The following is a 20,482-nucleotide window of genomic DNA, read 5'->3' as shown; positions in this document are numbered from 1 at the left end:
GAGTTAGTCTGCATCCACAAAAACAGGAAGAAGTCCTGTGGCATCTGACAAAGCAGGTCTTTGTCCGCGAAAGCTTATGCTCCAGAATATCTGTTAGTCTATAAGGTGCCACAGGACTTCTTTTTGCTTCATACACAAATGCATTTCAACAATAAGTGAAAAGGGGTGTTTAAGTTAGTGGGAACCTTCATACAAAACAATTGTGCCACTGCAATTTTGATTCAGCCTCTTTGCCGAATACTTAGTCATAATAAAGCTCATCAATCAAAATCTGTTCTTAGAAATATCTGTGCAATCCATTTAAAGGCAATAATCTCAAACCAGAGAAATGGTGAAAATTATAGGGTGTAGTTCCCTGGTCTAGCACCCTCCAGACCTGAATAGTCCCAGACAAGAAATTTTCCCAGACCGGGTGAAGCTAGTGCCCTCTGCTGGCCTCTGACCCTACTCCCTGGCTCCCCTCCCAGCTACGGGCCCCCTTCCAGCCCTAGGCCCAGCTGCTTCCCAGCCACCACACAGCTGCTTGCTTTCTGGTCCAGGTCATGGATTCCTGGCCCTGGTGGCCACTCCCAGCTACATACCATCACTCCCTGGTCGATGCTCCTTGGTTGCTGGCTTCCCAGCTCCACAGCTGTGGGCTCCTGGCTCCTGGTTGTTGTTGGGCTGCTGCTCCCCAGCTCTGGCAGCAGCTCCCTAGGCAATGCCAGACTTCTGCTTCTTGGTCTTGGCCGTATCTCCCTGGCCACTGCTGGTCCTGACCAGGGCCACAGCTTCTTGGCTGGTGCTGGGCCACCAGTCCCCGTCACCAGCCCAGCATGAGTCCCAGCTAGCACCTGCTCAGAGCCACTGGGACTGTCTGGTCCTGCAATGTCCATGGTCCTGGAAGAGGACCTGTGAGGTGTTAACTCTGCACAATTTGGGGAGTGGGACACAAAAATTACATGTCATGATTCCCCTCAGTCCATTTTGGCGGCAGGGGCATGTGATGTACGTAGTTTGAGCCTTGAATTTGTCGGCAAGAGTGTGTTTGCCCAATATAGTAATGTTCTTAAATAAAATTCACACGTTATAAACAGTTGATGCAGTAGACTTTGCTTACAGCACATATAGTTTGACTAAGTTCAATATATATGATAACATAACTGATAACATTTCCATTATAGACATACACGCCTGGTATAAAGACAGAACTGTGTGTACAGTATACTTATTAGGATTAAATATTCCAACAATTATCACTCAAAGACTGCACAGTAGTATTGTGTATATGCAGTGTCTGTGTACTACATAAATATTCAAATATATACAAACAAAATAACCCCTGAACTGTATGAGGCTCCCCAGCCCCATTGTGAAGGCAGTTGCATTTCCCATTTCCATTGTTCTCCATGGAAAACTGTGTCCATCCAGAGATCTGCATGGGTTGAGAAGACAGGCATTTGAGCAGACCTAGTTCTGGAGAAGGACATGCATTATCCTTATGTCAAGCGTCTTGTTAATTTGGTCGGAAAAGTAACATAGCCTTTAAATAAGGTCTTGGGGCATGTGTCACCAGGAAAATCCCTGACATTGCAGCTCCAATCAGTCCATACTCACAAGAAGCTGAAGGGAAACACAAAGCCTGTCCATCTACAACTTTCCAATATATGTGAAATATATCAGTATGTAGCTGTTAAGTATAAGAGCTGAAGTTTATTTTTCTTGGAGACATTTTTTAGTAATATGCAACTAAATTAATAACTATAGCCTACAATGTCATAGTAGGTATTTGCTTATGTCTACAAGTTAAACAAAGGGATAAAATAAAACAATGGGACATGTAGCGTATACTTGTCTAGGTCTATATTAGAAAATAAGAGGACCAGCAGATTTTTATTCCATATCAGTACAGATCTCCATATATTAGCAGCCAAAGCACAGTGTATCAGTTGGGTCAACTTTCAAAATCTTTAGCCAAGAGGTCTGCAGGAGAAAGGTAGATGTAGGGAGAAGTCATTTTTCAGCTTTCTGAATAATTCCTGTAGGTGATATTTAACATATTGTACACATTTTCTTCATTCAAGTTGAAGTGCAGCCTGTGATGCATATTTTTCTTTAGTTGGTGGAGCCAAAACAAATCCGGGTTACAGAAGCTCAGGAAGTACTTAGACTTGCCCATCAAAAACTGGATGAAAAACAAAGAAGCCTGGCCTTGGTGAGACATTTCTCATTATTATAAGTTATTTCTTAGTTTTTCAAGCATGGAAATATTCATGTTTTTACTTAGATCCTAATGTGTAGAAGTTATTATTATTTTAAACACTTCAGAAATGGGAATCACTTCATTACTAGAGAATTGGGGTCCAATCTTGCAGTCCTTAGATTGTAGAATTCCTGTCTGATGTCTCATGCACTTTAGTCGGCGCTGTATAATGAAGTAGGTCTATTAAGTCTGATATATGACAGGCAGGCACCTGTTAGTCAAAATAGAAAATAAAAATCTTGATCTATAATCTGCTAATTGATTTTTAGATTGAAGCACATAAACAGAATTTAGAAGCAAGCTATCAAGAAAGCATAGCACAGAAAGAAATGCTAGCAACTCGAAAGCAAGTGGCAACTCAACGTCTACATAGAGCATCTATATTAAGCACAGCTCTGGAAGATGAGATGGTATTGCCTTCTTTTTTTTTGTATTGGTTACTTTTTGGCCTCAGACCATACAAGCATAAGAGTGTACAGGTGTTTTACTTCATTTGAATTTTTCAGAGGTGGGAAGCTGCCTCCCATTTTCCCATAATCCTTCCCCTCTCCCACGTTACCTTATGGTTTACCATGGTTTTGTGATATTTTGTGCTGCCCTGTCAAGTTTAATACCTAGATTTTATCCCTGGGCAAAGAAAGAGGAGAACTGCAAAGACTTGAAATGCATTTTTCATTAACAAACCACCATTCTTCTTCCAGTACTTGTTCATGTCAATACCAATAAGGTACATGCATGCACACATATGGCAGTCAGAAGATTTTTTTTCCTTATCAGTATCTGCTGGGTCTGTCCAGGTGCACCCTGGAGTGACACCCTGATGGCACCCAACATGAGCCCCTTTTGACCTGCCAGTGCTTCAATTCCTTCTTACCACCGGTGACAAATGTAATTTCCATGAGCTTTTGTTGTGGCAGCACTGTGGCTTTCACAATGGCAGCCCCCTTTTGGACTCTGTGGGGTTTACATCAAAGCCAAGGTCAGAACCAAGGTCACTGACTGTGATTTTAGCATCAGTGATGGCTTTGGCATCAATGGCACTTTTGATGCTGCTGATACCTGCACTAATGAAAGCACCTTGGGGTAAGTGGCTGCTTGTGTTTTGGGGTTCTGGGCTTGTGTCTGTTTGTTTGTTTGGAGTTTGGAGTGCTGAGCTGAGTGTTTGTTTGAAAGGCCGTGTGCTCAGGCAGGCAGTTGGAAGCTGTGAGTCTTGATTAGGTTTGAATCGAAACATCATGTGCTGATTGGCTGAGCTGTAGGCAGAGGGAGGAGCTATCAGGGAGGCTGAGCGCTTAAACCCCACTAGTAAGCGACCAGGGAGCTTTGCGACCGGGTGCTTGCGAACAGGGTGAGTGCTAACAGGAGGGAGTTTTGAGAGGGGAGTTGAGAGGGGGAGCTTGGAGGGAGCCAGTGACTTCTATTGCCCTTAAACTTAAATCCTTTATAACAATCTCTATCTGAAACATTTAATTAAACCCTCATATATAATTAGAGTAGGAAATGGAGGCAGAAGCCCAGCAGCAGAGTGGGGGCTATCCTGTTTATTGTGTCAAGTGCAATATGTGTGACTACCTACCCTGTGGGCGGGTGGCGTATGTGTGCACTCGATGCAAGGAGCTCCTGGCCCTCAGAGACTGAGGGCGTGCTTTGGAGGCCAGGGTGGCTGAACTGGAGGAGCTAAGGAAGGCAGAGGTGTTTGTTGATGAGACTTTCCGGGGCATAGTAGGGCTGTCCCACCTCCAATCTGACAATCCTGATGCTGTTACGGAGGATGAAAGGCTCAGGGAAGGAGAGCAGTCAATGGGAGCAGAGGGAAACCATCCCATAGTTGGGACCCTCCTTCCAGAGGGTGCTATGGTATCCTCTCGCGCCGAGGATACTTCTCTGGGGGAGGGAGCGCCAGCTGTTAGGAAGAAGCAGGTTTTAGTAGTGGGGGATTCGATCATTAGAAATATAGATAGTTGGGTTTGTGATGACCGGGAGAACCGTATGGTGACTTGCCTGCCTGGTGCGAAGGTTGCGGATCTCTCGAGGCATCTAGACAGACTTACGGGCAGTGCTGGGGAGGAGCCGGTGGTCGTGGTACATGTCAGTACCAATGACATAGGGAAGGGTAGAAGAGATATTCTGGAGGCCAAATTTAGGTTACTAGGAAAGAGACTGAAGTCCAGAACATCTATGGTGGCATTCTCTGAAATTCTTCTAGTTCTACGCGCAGGGCCAGGTAGACAGGCAGAACTTCAGAGTCTCAATGCGTGGATGAGACGATGGTGTAGGGAAGAGGGGTTTAGATTTATTAGGAACTGGGGACACTTTTGGGGTAGGGGGAGCCTATACAGGAATGACGGGCTCCACCTAAATCAAGGTGGATCCAGACTGCTGGCATTAAACATTAAAAAGGTCGTAGAGCAGTTTTTAAACTAAGAGGTGGGGGAAAGCCGATTGGTGCGGGGGAGCACCTGGATCGGACGGAGACTTCTCTTACATGAGGCTCCATAGATAGGGATTCCCTAGAAGTTAGTCAGGTAGGGAACGTGGGAAATAATATATGGGCAAGATCAGATGTGAAACAATCGCATATAAAAAATCCAACGCGTCTGTGAAAGGCGGACATATAAATAGTGGTAGTTTTTTAAAGTACTTTTACACAAATGCTAGAGTCTGTCTAATAAGATGGGTGAACTGGAGTACCTCATATCAAAGGAGGAAGTTGACTTAATAGGCATCACAGAAACATGGTGGAATAAGGACAATCAGTGGGACACTATCATACCGGGATATAAATTATATCGGAAAGACAGAACAGGTCGTGCGGGTGGCGGAGTGGTACTATATGTGAAGGATAATATAGAATCAAATGAAGCAAAAATCCTAAAGGAATCAAAATGTTCCATAGAATCATTATGGATAGCAATTCATTCCTCTAATATGGGTATGGCATTAGGAATATATTACCGACCACCTAACCAGCACAGTGATAGTGATGCTGAAATGTTAAGTGAGATTAGAGAGGCTATCAAAATAAAAAACACAGTAATAATAGGAGATTTCAATTATCCCCATATTGATTGGGTACATGTCACCTGAGGACAGGACTCAGAGATTAAACTTCTTGATGCTTTAAATGACTGCTTCTTGGAGCAGCTAGTACAGGAACCCACAAGGGGAGAGTCAATTCTCGATCTAGTCCTGACTGGAACACAGGATGTGGTCCAAGAAGTAACTGTTACTGGACCGCTTGGAAATAGTGACCACAATATAATAACTTTTAATATTCCTGTGTTGGGAAGAACACCGCAGCGGTCAAACACTCCGGCATTTAATTTCAAAAAGGGGAATTACACTAAAATGAGGAAGCTAGTTAAACAGAAACTAAAAGGTAGAGTAACTAAACTAAAATCCATGGAAGCTGCATGGAAACTGTTTAAAGACACCATACTAGAGGCCCAGCTTAAATGTATACCCCAAATAAAAAAACACAGTAAGAGACCTAACAAAGAACCACCATGGCTTAACAGCCATGTTAAAAAGGCAGTGAGAGAGAAAAGGGCAGCTTTTAAAAAGTGGAAGTCAAATCCTAGTGAGGAAAATAGAAAGGAACATAAACACTCCCAAATTAAGTGTCATAACGTAGTAAGAAAAGCCAAAAAAGATTTTGAGGAACAGCTAGCCAAAAATGCAAAAAATGATAGTAAAATGTTTTTTAAATACATTAGAAGCAGGAAGCCCACTAAAAAAGCAGTGGGGCCCTTGGACTATAAAGATATAAAAGGAGCCATCAAGGAAGACGGTGCCATTGCGGAGCGATTAAATGATTTCTTTGCTTCAGTCTTCACGGCGGAGGATGTTACAGAGGTTCCTAAATCTGAGCCAGCCTTTTTAGGTGACAAATCTGAGGAACTCTCCCAGATTGAAGTGACATTAGAGGAGGTTTTGGAGTTAATTGATAAGCTGAATAGTAACAAGTCTCCAGGACCAGGAGTTCTGAAAGAACCCAAGGGTTCTGAAAGAACTCAGATGTGAAATTGCGGAGTTATTAACAGTGGTTTGTAACCTATCCTTTAAATCTGCTTCGGTACCCAATGACTGGAAGATGGCCAATATAACGCCAATATTTAAAAAAGGCTCTAGAGGAGACCCTGGCAATTATAGACCGATAAGTCTAACATCAGTACCAGGCAAATTAGTAGAAACAATAGTAAAGAATAAAATTGCAAGGCACGTAGAAGAGCACAAATTGTTGGGCAAAAGTCAGCATGGTTTCTGCAGAGGGAAGTCGTGTCTAACTAATCTATTAGAATTCTTTGAAGGGGTTAATAAACATGCAGACAAGGGGCAGCCAGTGGACATAATATACCTAGATTTCCAGAAAGCCTTTGACACGGTCCCACACCAAAGGCTTTTATGTAAATTAGGCGGTCATGGGATAGGAGGAAAGATCCTTTCATGGATCGGGAATTGGTTAAAAGACAGAAAACAAAGGGTTGGAATAAATGGTAAATTTTCACAATGGAGGGGGGTAACTAGTGGTGTTCCCCAGGGGTCAGTCCTGGGACCGATCCTGTTCAACTTGTTCATCAATGATCTAGAAAATGAGGTAAGCAGTGAGGTGGCAAAGTTTGCAGGTGACACCAAGTTGTTCAGGACAGTCAAAACCAAAAAGGATTGTGACGAACTACAAAAAGATCTCAGCAAACTGAGTGATTGGGCAGCAAAATGGCAAATGAAATTTAATGTGGGTAAGCGTAAGGTAATGCACATTGGAAAAAATAACCCAAATTACACGTACAACATGATGGGGTCAAATTTAGCTACGACAGATCAGGAAAGGGATCTTGGAGTTATAGTGGATAGTTCCCTGAAGACATCCACGCAGTGTGCAGCGGCAGTTAGTAAAGCAAATAGGATGTTTGGAGTTATTAAAAAAGGGATAGATAATAAGACAAAAGATATCATACTTCCCCTATATAAAACTATGGTACGCCCACATCTTGAGTACTGTGTGCAGATGTGGTCTCCTCACCTCAAAAAAGATATATTGGCATTAGAAAAGGTTCAGAAAAGGGCAACTAAGATGATTAGGGGTTTGGAACGGGTCCCATATGGGGAGAGGCTAGAGAGACTGGGACTTTTCAGTCTGGAAAAGAGGCAATTGAGGGGCGATATGATAGAGTTATATAAAATCATGAATGGTGTGGAGAAAGTGAATATAGAAAAATTATTTACCTTTTCCCATAATACAAGAACTAGGGGACACCAAATGAAATTGATGGGTAGTAGGTTCAAAACTAACAAAAGGAAATTTTTCTTCACACAGCGCACAGTCAACCTGTGGAACTCCTTGCCGGTGGAGGCTGTGAAGGCCAGGACTCTATTAGGGTTTAAAAAAGAGCTCGATAAATTTTTGCGGGTTAGGTCCATAGATGGTTATTAGCCGGGGGGTAAAGTATGGTGCCCGAGCCTTCAGTACAAGGGCAGGAGATGGATGGCAGGAGATAAATCACTTGATCATTGTCTTCTGTTCTCCTTCTCTGGGGCACCTGGCATTGGCCACTGTTGGCAGACGGGATACTGGGCTGGATGAACCTGTGGCCTGACCCAGTATGGCCATTCTTATGTTCTTAGTGTATATCAGGGGTCAGCAACCTTCCTGAGGCAGAGAGCCAAAATTTGACCTAATGATCTCTATGTACAGTCCAAGTATCAGTGATACTTTTTAAAGTCACTAGTAGTCCTTAAAACACCTTCATTAATAAACAAAGATGCAGAGTTTTACTGTTTAGGTGGTGGTTGGTAGCATTAGCTGTCTTTTGTTAAGCCACAGGTGTCAGAGCTTTGACAAAGCTCACAGCTATGTGGGGGTGGAGGGATGGGGTTGAGCTCCCACCTCCCGTGCCAATGAAAATCGGCTCGCATGCGAAGAGTGGCATGCACATGGGGGTTGCTGACCCCTGGTGCATGTAGTCCTGATGCTGAGGGTTGTGACAACATAGGCATTGGCACCAGCCCAAAAAATTCAGGTGGCATGGGACCGTTTGAGAGCAGAAGGAAGAGAGCAGCCACCCATTACGGAGTCTCTTCCTCATCCTGACCAGACAAGACACTGGTGGGCATGCCTACAGCCCCAGCCTTGGAGAACAATGTGTTTCTCCAACAGTTGTGGTTGGATGCCTAAGGCCTGAGGAACAGGACATACTGTAGGATGCAGATCCAATGGTGAATATTCTCACCCCCTCTTGGCCTCCACCTATTGCCTTGCCTCTCAAAAGACCATTTTTGACACCACAAAATCTTTGTGGCAGGCCATAGCTTCATTGCCCCTGACAGCTAAGCTCAATGAAAGGCACCACTTTGTGCCCCTGAAAGACTACAAGCATTAGTGCACCCATCCCCCACCTGATTCTCTCATGGTGGATGCTGCCAAACAATGTGAGCACCAAGGCTTCCAGGGACCCTCCCCAAAATCGGGGGGCAAAACAGCTTGACCAGTACAGCAGAAAGGTGTACTCCCTTGGCAAATTGCAGTTCCACATCTCTAATCAGCAGCCATCATCAACAGTTACTGCTACAGTACACCTGGGACTATGGCGAAATTTGCCTGGGTGTTGCCACAAGATTCCTGCACTGAGTTTTCAGCTCTGATGGTGGAGAGGAAGCTCATTTTGCAAGCTATGCTACAGGCTGCACTCAATGGAGCAGATACCACTACTTGCATGATAGCCATAGACATAGGTATGAGGAAGGGCTCCTGGCTTCAGGTCTCAGGCCTGCTATATGAGGTCCAAGAGACTATTCGGGACCTCCCATTCAAGGATTCGGCTCTCTTTTTCCAAAAAAATGGGCAAAAGGCTGGACGGAGTAAAGAACTTGAGAGCACTCTCAAATTATGGGGCTGCCATACTGCCTCAACACAATGGGACTACTTTAGATTGCAATCTCCTCATGCTCCTACCAGCTTCAGAACCATCAAAACTTTTTACAGAGGAGGAACACAATCAACAGAAAATGACCACATGCGTCCTCAGACCTGGGCTCTGACCAGCTAAGTTCTCCTTAAGCTGCATAGCCACACAATCTCCCATTAAACCCCACACAGGGGCTCAGGGAATTGCTGGCAAGTGATCTCCCTCCTCAAGCCCTGAAGCTATTTGGCCCAGCAGCAGGGAGGTCCACCCCACTGGTACCAATGCTGAGCTGCTGCAGTTGGGAAAAGAGAGCCCCTCCGCACTGGTCCCACTTCTGAGCTGCTACAGCTGGGGGAAAAGGGCCCCTCCTCACAGTCCCCAGCAGGGAGCCACCAAGATAAGTCCAAGCCCCAACCTTGAGACCCTCTTAGCCCTGAGCACCCTCCTGCACCTCAAAGCTCACACCTCTAGCCCAGAGCCTGTACCCCTCCTTCACCCCACCCCAAGCCTCGATCCCCGCTGCAGTACCTCAAATCCCTCACCTCAGCCCCACCCCAGAGCCTTCATCCCCAGCCAGAGCCCTTGCACTACAATCCCCTGTCCCAGGCCTCATTCCTCCCACCCAGCCCCACTGTAGCTCTTGCCCCCCCAACTGAAGCCCTCCCACACCTGCATCCCAACCCTTTGCCCTCCCACACTCAGAACCACTTATCCCCACAAATTTTATGTTGTGCACCAATATGAATGTGATGTGTCACACACAACCTCCACATTAGTGCACATAAGAGAATTCATTCCACTCAGATGGAAATTAGAGGGGACACTGCTGGCCAGCCTGAAGAGAAACAGGCTTTTGTAGGGTAATCGAAGACAGTGCACCAGTACATGGACTGGATCCCATCCAACCCACATTTCCTTTTCCCCATGACTGTCCCCTTTCTGCCCTGCGTGGACCTGTATCACATCAAACTGGTAGGTACTCCACACAGTAGAAAAGGGATACTCACTCCAATTCTCTTCTCTTCCACCCTTCTATCCCCCTACCAAGCCTTCTTTAGGAATGCTTTTCACAAGCAGCTCCTCATCCAAGAAGTGCATATGCTCCTGTCTCTGGGAACAGTGGAACAGGTTCTCAGGAGCTGAAGAGCAAGGGTTTTTCTTTCTTTTCCAATTATTATTTTCTAATACTGAAGGTCAACGGTGCTCTTAGACCCATTCTAGACCTGCAAGTTAGAATCACAGAATCCTAGGGCTGAAAGGGACTTCTGGAGATCATCGAATCCAGTCCCCTACCTAAATCAGGGTCAACACTATCTAAATCATCCTAACCAGGACTTTGTCAAAAACCTCTAGGGATGGAGATTCCACCACGTCTGTAGATAATCCATTCCAGTGTTTTACCACCCTCCTGGTGAAATAGTTTTTCCTAATATCCCACCTACACCTCCCCCTCTGTAACTTGAAGTTCATGAAGAAACTCAAATTCTGCATGGTTTCTTTGGCCTCCATTATCCATTCTTTGGATTCAGGGAGCTGTTATGCTGCCTTTGATTTGAAGAACGCATACTTTCACATAGCAATAACTCCATCCTACAGGAAGTACATCAGGTTTGCAGTCAGCAACATTCAATGCCAGTTCCCGGTTCTCCTGTCTGGTCTTTCAGCTGTTCCTCGAGTATTTACCAAATATTTGGCAGCCAGGGCCACATTCCTGTGCAAGTGACAGGTACAGGTGTTTCCATACCTCAATGACTAGCTGATCAAGGGCTGCTCCAGGGCACAAGTGCAGGTCCAAGTCAACATTTTAAGACCAACGGCCAACAGACTGGGCTGTCTTCTGAATGTGAGGAAATCTACCCATACCCCATATTCAACACAGGCCAGGGCATACTTCCTGGAAGCCAGGTTTTACGCCTTGGATAATATCATTGAAATCTCAAGCAATTTCCGACCATCACAGCAAGACGTTGTCTGAAGCTTCTAGGAAACATGGCAATGTGTACCTTTGTGGTACAGCACACCAAACTCAGACTCATGGCTAGCATCAGCATACTGGTGAACCCAGGACAATTTGGGCAGGATTGTCACCCAACCTTGCCCAGTGCTCAACTCCCTACTGTGGTGGCTTGACTCATGGGTAGTGTGGTCAGGGGACCCCTTTATCAACCCTTAGCCATCCCTTTCACTTGTGAAAGAAGTCACAGACTTGGGCTGGGAAGCACATTTAGGCTATATCAGAATATAGGGACTCTGGTCTGGATTCTGGACTTCACTCTTCACAGCATCAGAGAGTTGAGAGCAGTATGCCTGGCATATTAGTTTTCTCTAACGTGCAGTTGGGCAGCTGCACAGAAGGGAAAGAAGTGCTGCCAACCTAATTAGTGGAATCACTCAGATGTGGCTCCACTAATTAGGTGCTGCTGTGGAAAGAGGACACGAAAATAAAGTGTTGAGGGGAAATATGGGGTAAGTGAGGTTCTTGGGGGTGGTAAGCTAACTTTAGAGCATCCCAGGACTCCCAGCACCAGCTGGGCTGTGTGCCACAACTGTAAAGAGATTGGACATTCTGCAACTGCTGTTTCCCTACAGTCCTAGCTGTTGTGCTGCTAAGGCAGGCAGAGAGCAGGGGAAAGCTCTTCTAGTTCCAGCTGTGTCTGGGAAGCAGGAAGAGAGGAGGGAAGAGTGATTTTTTCCAAGCTTCAGTTACGCTGCCCTGGCAGGAAGAGGAGGGAGAGTGATTCTCTCACAGCTCTAGCTGGGCTGTGGGAACTGGGAACACCATTTTATACGTGTATTGGCCCCTGCCCCGCTAAAATTGGTTAGAAGCTGTGATCAGTATCTCCAGGCTTCTAGATCACTCAGGTGCAGTTCCATAGTCCAAGCAGTACCAGCCATTCAGGCCCCAGTTCTGCAGCTGGAGAGAGAGGGTAGGCAGAGGTGTGGCTGGGAGAGCAAATCCAATCATTGAAGGAAGAATGTAGCTCTGCTGAGGGGGTGAGCTTTTTTCATAAACATGGACAACCCCCCACCCTCAGTGGGTCCTGCCCCTCTCCCCCCAGCTCTCCATCTGACCCTGCCCCTCCCTCCCTTTTCCCCTGCTCTCCCTCCAGCCAGCCTAGCTCTGCCTCTCTCCCCCAGAATCCCTGATGATGGTGCTGTGCCCATGCCCACCAGGCCCCTGCTGCCCTACCCCTCTTCCCCGCTCCGACCTGCCCTATACACTGGGTTCCTGGCTGTCACACACCCAAGGCTCTCCTACATGCCCCCAGCCCTAAGCTTGCATGGGGGGCTTTTCCTGACATTGTGCAGAGCATGGAATCTGTGTCCCCTCTAATATTTTCCATCCTTGGATGGGTTTAATTTTCTTTTCGTTGGGTTAAATTATGTGCATCACTAATACTGAGGTAGTACGTGAATGTGTACCACCAGTACAAACAAAAAACTTAGATATGAACATGTATTGTAAACCGTCCATAGATGTGGAAGAAAATATATTAAAATAAGAGAAAATTAACAAAGAGCAATGCTTAAGATCATTATTTAATATGAAATCAAATAAAAAGAATACTGCTCTTGGAGTACCTTTATTATCTGCATTATCATCTTTTCTAACAACTCAAGCTAGTGAACACACTAAAATGCACATTATCCAAGCATGGCTCAGTTTAAGATACTAATTGATTCATAGATTTCTTTAGAAATAATTCAAAAAAAGTGGGATAGAGTACAGGAGGCTCAGGGTAGTGGGCTGTGGATGTTGGGATGCAGAAATCAGGTGGGGTATATGAGTTGTGCAGGGTACAGAATTTGAGTGTATAGAGAGTGCAGAAGTTCGGGTAGGGTGCTGGGGACATAGAGATGCAGGAATCAGGGCTGGCGTGCATGAGTGGCTCAAGGCAAGGGATTTGCAATGTGTGAGGTTTCAGAAGTTAGGATAGAGTGATGAGGATGTCAGGTTCAGGAATAAGGATTAGGGTATGTGGGGAACCCAGAGCAAGGCATCAGGGTTAATAAAGATGAGAGCAAGGTATTGGGATGGGGAGGTACAGGAGGCAGGGCAGGGGCCTGGAAGTGGAGCGGGGGCAAGGTGCAGTGTGTATGGGGAGGTGGAAGATTACCCTGGGGCCAGGTTATTTTACCTTGCTGGTGGGGCCCAGATCGGACTGGGCTAACACCACAGCTAGGACCACTGAGACCACAGCCACTAGAGCTGTGGCTGCTGGAACTGCATTGGCATAGCAACTCCCCCCCACCCTGGTTTGCCCCCTCGACTCCCTGAACAGCTCTTCCACCCTACTCCCGCTCAACCCAAGGACTCCCTGCATCCTGCTCAGACTGAACCCCCCCCGACCAAACACAGTCCCCCGCTCTGCCCAAGCACATCTCCCATCAGCCGAAACCACCCACCCCTCCCGTGGCTCAGCCACAAGATACCCCCTACCCATCCGTGCTCAGCCCAAGATCCCTCCCCCTCCTGCCTGGCCCAGGACAGGGAGGATTATCTGGGACAGAGGGTGGTGGCATGGATGGTTACAGCGGCAGCCCCAGGGGATCACATCCCCCCAGTCCATGCACTCACCACACAGTGTTCCACCTCAGTCTCCCAGCCTGCTGAGCCCCACTTCTCCACAAGTGGCTAGAAGGCCTCCAGCCACTCACAGAGAAACAGGGCTCAGCGGGCTCAGAGGACATGTTGGAGTGCCACATGGTGAGTGTTGGGGGAGGGAGGCTGCAATCCCCTGCAGCTGCTGCTGCCTTATGCTGCCTGGCTCCTATCCCAGGTAATCTCCAGCCAGGCTGGTGGGGGTTTAGGAGGGGGGCAGAGCAGGAAAAGGGCGGGCCATCCAGGTTCTGATGGACGAGAGGACATTTGTAGAAGAATGACAGAATGGGAGCTGTTTTAGGAAACAATGACTAGAAAAGCTAAATATATGTCACTTAGATGAATGAGGCATAGGAAAGCATATGACCGTCCAGGTTACACCACTGAGTGGGATGCTGAATTTAGCAAAGCGTTGTGGGAGAGTCATTAGGAGTTTGGTGGATTAATTTAAGAAGGGGAAGGAAACTGTTGGGCCTCTCGGGATAAACGTTATGAATGGGCAAAAGAGTGAGTGAAAGATTATTCCATTGACTGATCTCTGAGGGGTGGCATGGGAGAGAGGAAAGTCAAACTTAACTGGCCCATAATTTATTGAGATGGTTCCTAAAATCAATGCTACATCCACCAGCTCCTTACAATGTTTGGATTTATCTTTGTTTTGCAACAGGTACTGCAGCTTTAAAGTTTGATTTGCAGTATCACTCTGTATTTTCTAACTTGTCGTATCCCAGACCCAGCTCTGGTGTTGCAGTGGCCAGGATTGTTTGGCAGTGCTTTATTTTTGAGAGCAGCTTTCCATGAAGATTAAGTGATTTGCAGTGGGAATTAATTGTTCAGTTGAACGTCAGGTGCATGTTTTTATCTTTCTATTTAAATGGTTGTGCATTTGTTTTATGTAGCTGTTTTGAGTATGCCACATTTTGGTGTGCTTACTAGCTTGAGTTATTAGAAAGGATGATAAAATACATGTACTGCAAGGGTAGTGTTAATTTTCTTTTTGGCTGTGTCTACACGTGCCCCAAACTTCGAAATGGCCATGCAAATGGCCATTTCGAAGTTTACTAATGAAGCGCTGAAATGCATATTCAGCGCTTCATTAGCATGCGGGCGGCAGCGGCGCTTCGAAATTGACGAGCCTTGCCGCCGCGTGGCGTGTCCAGACGGGGCTCCTTTTCGAAAGGACGCCACCTTCTTCGAAGTCCCCTTATTCCCATGAGCTCATGGGAATAAGGGGACTTCGAAGTAGGCGGTGCCCTTTCGAAAAGGAGCCCCGTCTGGACGCGCCGCGCGGCGGCAAGGCTCATCAATTTCGAAGCGCCGCTGCCGTCCGCATGCTAATGAAGCGCTGAATATGCATTTCAGCGCTTCATCAGTAAACTTCGAAATGGCCATTTGCATGGCCATTTCGAAGTTTGGGGCATGTGTAGACATAGCCTTTATTTGATATAGTAACCACACATCTTAAGCAGTGAACCTTATTAATTGTCCCTTATTTTAACATTCTTTCTTCTATATCTGTGAACTTTTAAAAATACCTATCTGTTTTTTTGTACTGGCAGCACATGTTCACACACTAGCTCTAAATTGGTGCACCTACCAAAATTCAATCCTCACACTGATGGAAAAAATTAGAGGGAACATTGCCTGGCATGTCAAATGTTTTGGGACCTGTAGTCAAGGACATGCATGCCATTGCTGATAGACAACACCATGATGTTGTATTATATCAACAAATAGGTGTGCGTGTGCCTCTCCCTTGTGCTGGCAAGCCTTCAGGCTGCGAGACTGTAATGTAAACCACTCAATACACCTACAAGCACTGTACCTTCCAGGAATGCAGAAGAAATTAGCGGACTGCTTCAGCAGATTGTTCCACAGCCACAAGTTTCCCCTATACCCAGATATCACAAAGTACATCTTCCAACTGTGGTATTTACCCAAGTAGACCTCTTTGCCAGAGGAAGTTTCAGCAGTTTTGCTCTCTAATCAAGCCCAGGCTCCATCATGGACACATTCCTCCTTCCATGGAGAGGTCATCTCCTATGCAGCTTTCTGCCTGTCCCTCTCATTCACATAGTGTTCCTTAAAATATGGCAGGAATGAACTTCTGTGATATTGATCATGAAGGAATGGCCCCACCAACACGGGTGCACAGCTGTGCTCAGCATGTCAGTGGAAACTCTTAGCTAGTAACCCAGGAGCACAGCTTCCTCCAGCACCTGAAGTCATTGCACCTCATGCTGTGGAAGGTCCATGGCTGAACCTGAGGTAGCTTTCATGCTCAGATAAGGTTAGACAAGTTCTTGGTAGAAGGAAACCTTCCAACAGTGTTACTTAGCTCACCAAGTGAAAGGTTTTCAGTCTAGTGGGCACAGTGCTGTCCATCCCCAATACTCACTTCTATTCCACTTAAATTAGACTGCTTTCTCCATCTCAAGTAGCATCGACTGTCTGGGTGATCTCAGCAAGGGTTCGTTTTGCCACCCTCTCTGCCTTCCATACAGGCACAAATGGCCAATCAGTCTTTGCCAACCTTATGGTCAGGCATTTCCTGAATAGTCTCAACAAACTATATCCGCATGTCCTGCAGCTGGTTCTAGCCTGGGACTTCAATCTGGTTCTTTCTGAGTTTATGGGGCCACCATCTGAATAATTGGCAATTTGATCTCTGCATTACCTTTCATACAAGATGGATAACCTCAGCCCAGAGGGTAACTGAGCTCAAGGCCCTAAAATAAGAACCTGCTAACACCATATTCTATAAGGACAAAGTTCGTCAGGTCTCCTCCTGCTTTCCTCCTGAAAGTTGTCTCATAATTTCACATCAACAAGATCCTTTTCCTTCCAATATTCTGTCTTAAGCCACTCACACATCAGGAGCAGAGGCTTCATTCATTGGACATCCACAGAGCACTCACCTTTTACACTGAAACAACAAAACCATTACAGAAGTCTACCCAAATGTTTGTCATTGTGGCAGACAGAACAAAGAACCTCCCAGTGTCTTTCCAATGGATTTTGTTGTTGATCATATCCTGGATCTGGGAGAGCTATTACCTGACATAGTTGCCTGTCCTCCTATTCACTGCGCACACCAACAGAGTTCAGGCTTCTTCAGCAACATTCCTGGTATATGTTCCTATTCAGCAAATATGCAAAACAGCACATAGTCCTTCATACACACCTTTACATTTCATGCTATCTCCCAGCATGATGCAGTCTTTGCCAGATCTGTGTTCCAATCTGTGATCATGTGAACTCTGATTCCACCTCCAAAACTTTGGTTTGGGAGTCACTAGATTGGAGTTGACATGAACAAGTTCTCCAAGAAGAAAAAATGGTTACTCACCTTCTTGTAACTGTTGTTCTTTAGGATGTATTGTTTGTATCCATTCCAATGCCCACACTTCTACCTCTCTATGAGCTTGTCTACACTACCACCTTCCTTTGTAGGAAGGATGGTAATTAGAGTGTTGGGAGTTTACTAATGAAGTGCTGCCATGCATAGGCAGCACTTCATTAAGCAAATCCCACCCCCCCATCCCCGGCAACGCCGAAGTTTTAAACTTCGAAGTACTGGCACGCGTCTAACCACAGTGCACAAAATACAAAATTTTGAGGGGTAAGGGGACTTTGAAGTTTCCCTGGCACTTTGAAGTACCGGTGGGTGCGCCGTGGCTAGACGCATGCTGGTACTTCAAAGTTTAAAACTGCGGAGTTGCCGCTGGCTGGCAGAATTTGCTTAATGAAGTGCTGCCTATGCATGGCAGCACTTCATTAGTAAACTCCCAACACTCTAACTACCATCCTTCCTTCGAAGGAAGGTGGTAGTGTAGACACAGCCTATCAGAGTAGCTGGCAAGAAGAAGCTACAGGGATAGTAGATCAGTAGGTCATATACTGAATGCCATGAGGGCACCACTTCAGGAGGTACCCAGACCGACCCAACAAATGTTACTTAGGGAAGAACCTTCCAGCTGGCATGCATGCATGTATGCACACACCTGATTGGAATGGATATGGACAGCACATCTTGAAGAACAACAATTATGAGAAGGCAAGTGACTATTTTTTCTTTATTTACCTATCATCTTTCTGAGGATTTTTCTTCCATGATAAAACAATTTTCCCACATTTCAACAGTTACACCTCAGTTCCCTCCCTCTCTCAGGTATAACAGTATTCTAATCACTTGTTCTGAAGAGGAAGAAGAAGCCTTTCCTACTATGACTAATAGGTACCATTACAGCTGTACCTTAAAACATTTCCATAGTCCACACTTGCAAAGATGACTTTAATCACACTCACAATTCCTATTTTACATAATTTTAAACAGTAAATTTTGATACTACATGATTAAAATGCAGATTGCATACTATTAGAGGCAGTAACATTTTTTCTGTAAATGTAATATTTCATTTGAATGTGTTAGGAGCGATGGAAAGAATCCATTAATAACCTGGACGAAAGGCTGCGAGGTATTGTGGGTGATGCCCTTGTTTCAGCAGCATGCATCATCTATGGTGGAGTGCTATCAGCAGGATATCGTCAGCAGCTAATAAATGAAAGTCTGAGACTGTGTAATGAGCACACCATTCCAGTATCTCCAAATTATTCTCTAATAACAGCAATGACAGAAAAAAGTGAGGTAGTGTATGTGCAGATGGTGAGGGGCATTGTTAATTTTTTTTTATTTTTTTTTATGTCAAAGGCTTTACCAGAACTTACCCTTTTCAGAGCACTTGATTCCAAAGCTAATTTACTAAGAGTAAAATTCAGAGGGCCACATTTTACTGAGATTATTTACAATGTAGATAGTTTTGTTGCATCACATTGTTTATATCTTTTTATGTAGTTAATTTAAACATTGAATCCATGCAATAACAAGCATGTTACAAAATGTAAAAATACTGAAATTAAAACTTTTTCTAGGTCAGCAAATGGCAAAATGAAGGTTTGCCTCTTGACCAGTACTCCATTGAGAATGCTATCCTTGTAAAGAATGGACAACAATGGCCTTTACTAATTGATCCACAGAAACAGGCTTGCAAATGGATTTGTCAAATGGAAGGTGACAGGCTAAAACAAATTCATGCTTCTGATTCCAGTTACTTAAGAACTTTAGAAAATACCATGCGAATTGGAGACTCCGTTCTGCTACAGGTACTTTGATTTAATTTGGAGGAGTTCTGAGTAAATAAGAAGAAGAAAAATTCCCATCAGAAAATTATGAATGAAAGAATAGATTGAGTTTGAATGTTAACTTCCCTTGTCAGAGATACAACAATAGGAGAGTAATAGAAGTAATGGAACTATCTGGTAGTTTTATTTAAATTTCATAATGAAAATCCATCTAAAATTCTAGGAATCTGATTCTCCTCACTCTCAGTGATATAAATTAGTAGTACAGTACAAGTTTTATTATCTAGCACTCCTGGGGAACTGAGGGTGCTTGATAATCAAATGCCCCAGATATTGGAGAGGATCTGGTGCAGACCCGCTCCACTGTTCCCACAGCTGCTGGAACAGCTGAGGCAGCCAGCACTGGCTGCACAGCTGGGCCTGGGGCTGGTAGCTGCAGCCCCAGCCAGGCAGCTGGCCCCACCCCCAGCTGCCTTTCCTGGCCCCACGGCAACCAGCTCCCTTCGCCTGCCCCACCTGGGCAGCTACCAGCAGAGCAGGTGTCAGTTAATTAAGCATTCCAGTTAGCTGAATTCTGGATAACTCAGCTTATACTGTAACTCCAGTGATGTCAGTGGCTTTGCACTGCGTTAAAACTGATGTGGAGAACAGTCCATAAACACTAACAGTTTCTCGATAAAATCACTTACATACAAGAAAGTCTCAGTCCGCTACATGGATTCCTACAGAATCATAAGGCCAGAGCCATCTGTGCTGAGTATGTGTCCTTCCCATCTCCACACTTCCAATTTCTAGGCAGCATGATTCCAATGGAGCCTGACTGATGAAGCATCTCCAGCATCTAATGTCCTTAGGTCCTGTTAAGAGGCGTTTCTGGCTGGGTATAGGGAATATGACTGTCCTTCCAGAAATTAAATTTAATGATAAAATCCAAGATGCATTTCTGATTTTGAGCTCACAAATCTAATTATTTAAGTTTTTTAATCAACTATAATGATTTTGTAATGTAGACAATATATTCATGGATTTTAGGATCTGGCTGAAACTTTGGATTCAAATTTAAAGTCAATCTTAAGAAAGGAAATCTACAGTAGAAGAGGTCAATACTTCATCAGGATTGGAGATGCTGAAATTGAATACAACCACAACTTTAGGTAACTGTCTCATAACTATTGTTGTATTAGGTTGCACCAGTGCCTTTTTTGTAAAAAATAAAAAGCGGGGCTGGTACTCAGCCAGCTCTCCACTGCTTCTCCCAAGCCAATCCCATGTCTAGGGCTGCAGAGGTGCCGGTACTCAGTACCAGCAAGTACCACACAAAAAAAAACAAACACTGGGTTGCACTATAGATTAAATTACACTCTCAGAATGCATTTTAAGAACATTATTAAGGTAGCAAAGCAAAGCACTCAAAAGTTAGAAAATACCAGAATTAAGTTTGCCTGTTCAGTCTTAATTTAACTCCATTATGTGTGTATGCATTATGATACTGTATTGATTTATATGATCACATATTTTTTTCCTCAGGATCCATGTTTCATTTAGTAAGAGCACAGAGAGTACTTAAGCAGCTATTCAATATTTTGTTTT

The 20,482-nt window shown here is 44.9% G+C and overlaps 1 protein-coding gene across 1 annotated transcript in view; it reads left to right on the top strand.

The window, feature by feature from the left end:
• The window catches only part of DNAH14 (dynein axonemal heavy chain 14), a gene marked incomplete at its 5' end in the record, with an annotated part of 447,359 nt that overhangs the window by 338,163 nt on the left and 88,714 nt on the right, over positions 1-20,482 (top strand). The window contains 5 exons of the mRNA XM_074988409.1: positions 2,099-2,194; positions 2,512-2,652; positions 18,183-18,398; positions 18,683-18,913; positions 19,925-20,046. Coding sequence (XP_074844510.1) covers positions 2,099-2,194; positions 2,512-2,652; positions 18,183-18,398; positions 18,683-18,913; positions 19,925-20,046 — 806 coding nt within the window. The remainder of the gene's footprint in view (positions 1-2,098; positions 2,195-2,511; positions 2,653-18,182; positions 18,399-18,682; positions 18,914-19,924; positions 20,047-20,482) is intronic.

This window comes from Carettochelys insculpta, chromosome 3 (assembly GCF_033958435.1).
Source record: "Carettochelys insculpta isolate YL-2023 chromosome 3, ASM3395843v1, whole genome shotgun sequence".
NCBI lineage: Eukaryota > Metazoa > Chordata > Testudines > Carettochelyidae > Carettochelys > Carettochelys insculpta.
The sequence above is the reverse complement of the archived record's forward strand: the minus strand, read 5'-3'. Positions and strand labels throughout refer to the sequence as shown.